Below are 4340 nucleotides of genomic sequence, written 5' to 3' on the forward strand. Positions count from 1 at the left end.
CTCAAAAGACTAGATTCATTAAAATTACAATTGAAATATATGTTTTTTGTTGTAACAATCAAAGCATACGAGTCAAAGTAACGATAAATACGTCATTGATCTTTTATAGTATGATGTAATTTGTTCTACGTTTTTTTTGTTTTTAAATTATCCGGTAGAGCAATAAGAAGATGATCTTTTTCGTACTCAATTGCTTTCTAAAATGAATTTGAAAACTGATTATGCACTTAACATTGTGTTCTTGGTGATGGTTTTACCTTTGAGATCAACTATATTTCATATATCCTCAATTCGCTTTTACAAAAATAGTTTAAGTCATTGATAAGGAAAAATATTGATTCTATATATATCTTGGGTTACAGATAATGGTGCAGACGTCTTGCTCCAGAGAGATCCAAGTTAATCAACAACAAACTTTATACGATTTCTTTTTCGTTTTTGGACTTCTCGAAAGCTAATGATCAATCTAACACTCAACTCTACTCCCAAAAAGTTGTTTGAATTCCACGAGTAAACACCTCTTAGATGTTTAGTAAGTACCTTGAGCTCATCAAAGATCCGCCTTGCTACACCATCATGGATCCATTATAGCTGCCTCTGTCATTTCAAAAACTCTCTCTTGATTGCCGATATTACAAATTTTGTCTATTTCCCGCTCTCACATTGTCGATGTCTTCTTCTCCTCAATGTGGTTTTCTTGAATTGAAGCATCCTACAAAGATTTGTAAAATAATGTTAACTATCATACTTGAATACGAATATATGATTCCTAAAATGCAGTTACCATGATAATCGAACTGCTATATTTATTGCTTATACCATCAGGCATCATCACTCTAAGTCATAACGAAGAAGAAACTCGCAGCACTATCAAGTTACTAATGGACCAAGTTTTGATCATTTCTTACATACTTTCAAGAAAATATCATCCGTGCAAGATTAAGGTTCATACATAAGTTTCGCATCTAAGAATTTTATTGTGAATGTGATAGTTTTATATCAAGGATCATACAGTTAGTAACTTACCTTGGGTTCTTCATGACCACCATTAGAAGATAGTTGTTGATCTGTAACTTTCTCGTCTTTTGATGCCACTGCCGAACTGGAAGTCTTGTGTTGTTCCACCTGCAAGTCTGGTTTCTCGTCCCCAACATGGATTTCTGGATCCCTACTTGGTGATGAGGCTTCTTTAACTAGACCATCTTCAACGGATTTTTCCACTGGTGGTGAATTTGGATTTGGGTCAACAGGAACTTTAGCAGACTCTGATTGCAGTTCCTGAGATCCTCGTGTTGAATCACTCTGACTCGATTTAGCCTCTAAATCAATGCGGGATTCTTGGTCCGCTAACTTCAGTGCTGGAGATGCTGTAACAGGCCCACCATCAGAAGTATCATTATCTTCTGTAATACTTTGCTCACTGTTGTTGGTTAATTCCCTTGATCTTGACCCTTCCACTTCTACTGATGACGTCTCTTCCTGCATTACTACATTGTCATGGGTAGCCGTCTCATTTTTAATGCTCCTGTCGCTGTCACACGATATTGATTTCTCTTCTTCTACTAGACTAACTTCTTCAACTTTTACAGGATTTGAACCACCTTCTGAAGTTTCTACGTTTGAGTCAGAAGGTTTTGAGGGATTAGAGGTGAGAGTTTCGTTTGCTTCTCCAGAAAGTAGAGCTTCTATCGTCATTGACTCCATAGCTGACGGGCTTGAATCATAAACGGGTTCTTCAATATGTTTATCATCAGGCGGATCCATGCTCTTAGATTCTGTTTCCATTTGTGAGAGGGACGGTTTCACAAGATTACTAGTTTCCGCAATCATTTTTTGTTCTTGATTTTGCAACTCTACTTCATTGTTGACTTCGTGGAGGAGTTTTGCGGTTGCTTCTGACAATGATGGTGAGGAAGCAGATGTATGTGTAATTTCCCCGTCCGTTTTTTGCATATCAACCTCGCTAGAATGATAATCTTTTAAGTCTTCTTGATCAATCTCAACTGAGTCTACTTCTTCAGAGGTTTGGCTTACTTGTTCGGCACGATCTGGTGAATGTCCAATTCGAGAAACTAACTTGCTTTTTGGTGATAAATCATCTTCACCAAGCTTTTCTTCATCTTCCTCATCCGAAATTGTATAAACTGTTTCCGTTTCAAGAACACAACTCAACTTAGATTCACTCATCTCACTAAACTGTCTTTGTAATGAAGGATTTCGTGCTGTTTCTGACTCCATTCTTTCAAATTCAAGAAACGAAATAAGATCAAAATCGCGTCTATCTTTCCCAAGATGTGAGCCCAAACTAAAACTTTGATGCCTGCAAAAAGACATATCTTTGTCAAGATGAATTGGTGTAACATCTTGTTCTCCATTTAAATTCAATCTCTCATCGAAATGTTCAAAAGGAAGATCAAAAGGGTTTCTTCTTGGTAACAAAACCGAAGGAGCGGATGCAGGAACAAGTTGAACTTCACCAGTCTCGTTCGAATAAAAATGAGCATCAAAAGGGTTGTCATTTCTCGTGGCCATTATCGGTGCAATTTGAGGTTCATTACTTTCCAAGTCTATCAAATTTATCTCCATATCCATACTCAATGTCTTCCTCGATTTTCTCCTCGCGATTAAATTCTCCAATTTCTGATTTCTTTCGAGCTCAGAACTCCGAAGATCCTTGAGATTCTTCTCATCGTCTTCCGTCCAAGTAACTACATCCTTAACTCTGTCATCTTCACTCTCCATAACCTCATCTTCAACTCCTTGGTTTTCAGTCCCTTCTTCCTCCTCTGATTCTTCTAACTCTGATACTACACTACCATCATTAGATTGACCAGACCATTCAGAAGGAGGATCAGATTCTTCGATCGATGATAAATTACCCAGAGGTTGCTTAAAGTCCAAGAGTGGGTGGAGTTCATCAAATACTGGAATAATGTCCGTGATCGATTCTAAAGGAGACGAACATTGAGCTCGATCCGAACCAAAATCTGAAGACTCCCCATTTTCTTCATTTCTATGATGATGAGTAGATGGGTCTCTCAACCATTCTCTCAAATGATTATTAGGCATCCCACAAACAGGCTTATCAATACCCAACTTGAAACCTTTCATCTTCTTCATCTTCTTCAAAACCTTGTTAGATTGATTTCCTATATCCGAATTCGGTAATCTCTCCTTGATGAACCCCAAACTCTGCAACTTCTTGTTATCTACTTTAATTGGTGGTTTTGGGGGATGAATTTGTCTAGGCTTTTCTTCAATCACAATAGTTCTATCCATCAATCCATCTTTATGGGTTGGGAACAAACCAGCTTCCTTCTCCTTAATATCATTACTTTCTTTCTCATTCTCATGGGTTTCTCTCTCATCTTTCAAAACAATTTGATCATCTTTTGATGAAGATATTGTAGTTTTCTGATCAAATTCAGGATTTTGAGGATACCCAAAATTCAAAAATGCACCAAGAAGAACAATTGTACAAACAACTATTGGTGAAGAAGATATCAAGAACCCAAATACAGAAGGAAGAAATGTATAAAATAAATAAAATAAAACCGCCATTAAAGAAGCTAAAGGATGATCACGAACTGATCTATAACAAGTAATAATTGAAAAGATTGTATATTTCCATAAACGAACTACCAAAATCTTCAAATCATTAATACCCATCTCTCCAATTTTGGATTCAGGGTAAGAGATCAGTATTCTAGAGAGAGAGAAAGACAGAGAGGTCTCAAAAAATAAATCAAACCACCATTTCTGTTTCCTCTGTTCATTCAACTGTTTTTCTCTCTCTAAAAAAGTTGTGAGATTGATTTTCTCATCATCTTTGAGAGACCAAAAAGAACAAAAAAAAAAAGTAGAGAGAGAAAAACAGAAATAACAAAATAAATTTTCAAGTTAAGGGATGATGATAGTTATGGTCCTCAATTCAAGGGTTTTTTCTTGGTTATTTTGACTTAACCTAAATTTGAACAATTATTAGTTGAAACTAGAAAATAGTATAATTCCTAATTTATGGAACATGAATGCATGTTTTACTAGTTAGTTTGAAACCCTTAATTCTAGGGATTTTGTTCAATGTGTGGTTTGTTGAGAGTGAATACATTCTTGTTAGTTGATTTTGGAGCAAAGGACAAAATAGGAAGTAGGTAGCACGTCTGTGCACACCCCCCATCACATACCATAAATTATATTTCCACCCACCCATCATTTTCCTTTATTTTCTACTTACTTGTACCTTTTTTTAGTGGTAATCATTGTCTTATTTATTAAACATGAACGATATAACACTGAAAGGAGGGATACAGACAAGAAAAAATAAATATAACATTCATCAT

General features: G+C 36.0%; 1 protein-coding gene across 1 annotated transcript; it reads right to left on the bottom strand.

Moving 5' to 3' along the window:
* Positions 1-258: 258 nt before the first annotated feature.
* LOC147568413 (uncharacterized) lies at positions 259-4130 on the bottom strand. The gene is made up of 2 exons (XM_086654855.1): positions 1027-4130; positions 259-712 (listed from the first exon to the last, which is right to left on the bottom strand). The coding sequence occupies exons 1-2, from the start codon at positions 3667-3669 to the stop codon at positions 659-661; spliced, it is 2697 nt and encodes an 898-aa protein (XP_086510981.1). The 5' UTR covers positions 3670-4130; the 3' UTR covers positions 259-658.
* Positions 4131-4340: the final 210 nt, after the last annotated feature.

This window comes from Eschscholzia californica, unplaced genomic scaffold (genome assembly GCF_041429995.1).
Source record: "Eschscholzia californica isolate CP2 unplaced genomic scaffold, dmEscCali1.0.p SCAF_1, whole genome shotgun sequence".
Lineage (NCBI taxonomy): Eukaryota > Viridiplantae > Streptophyta > Magnoliopsida > Ranunculales > Papaveraceae > Eschscholzia > Eschscholzia californica.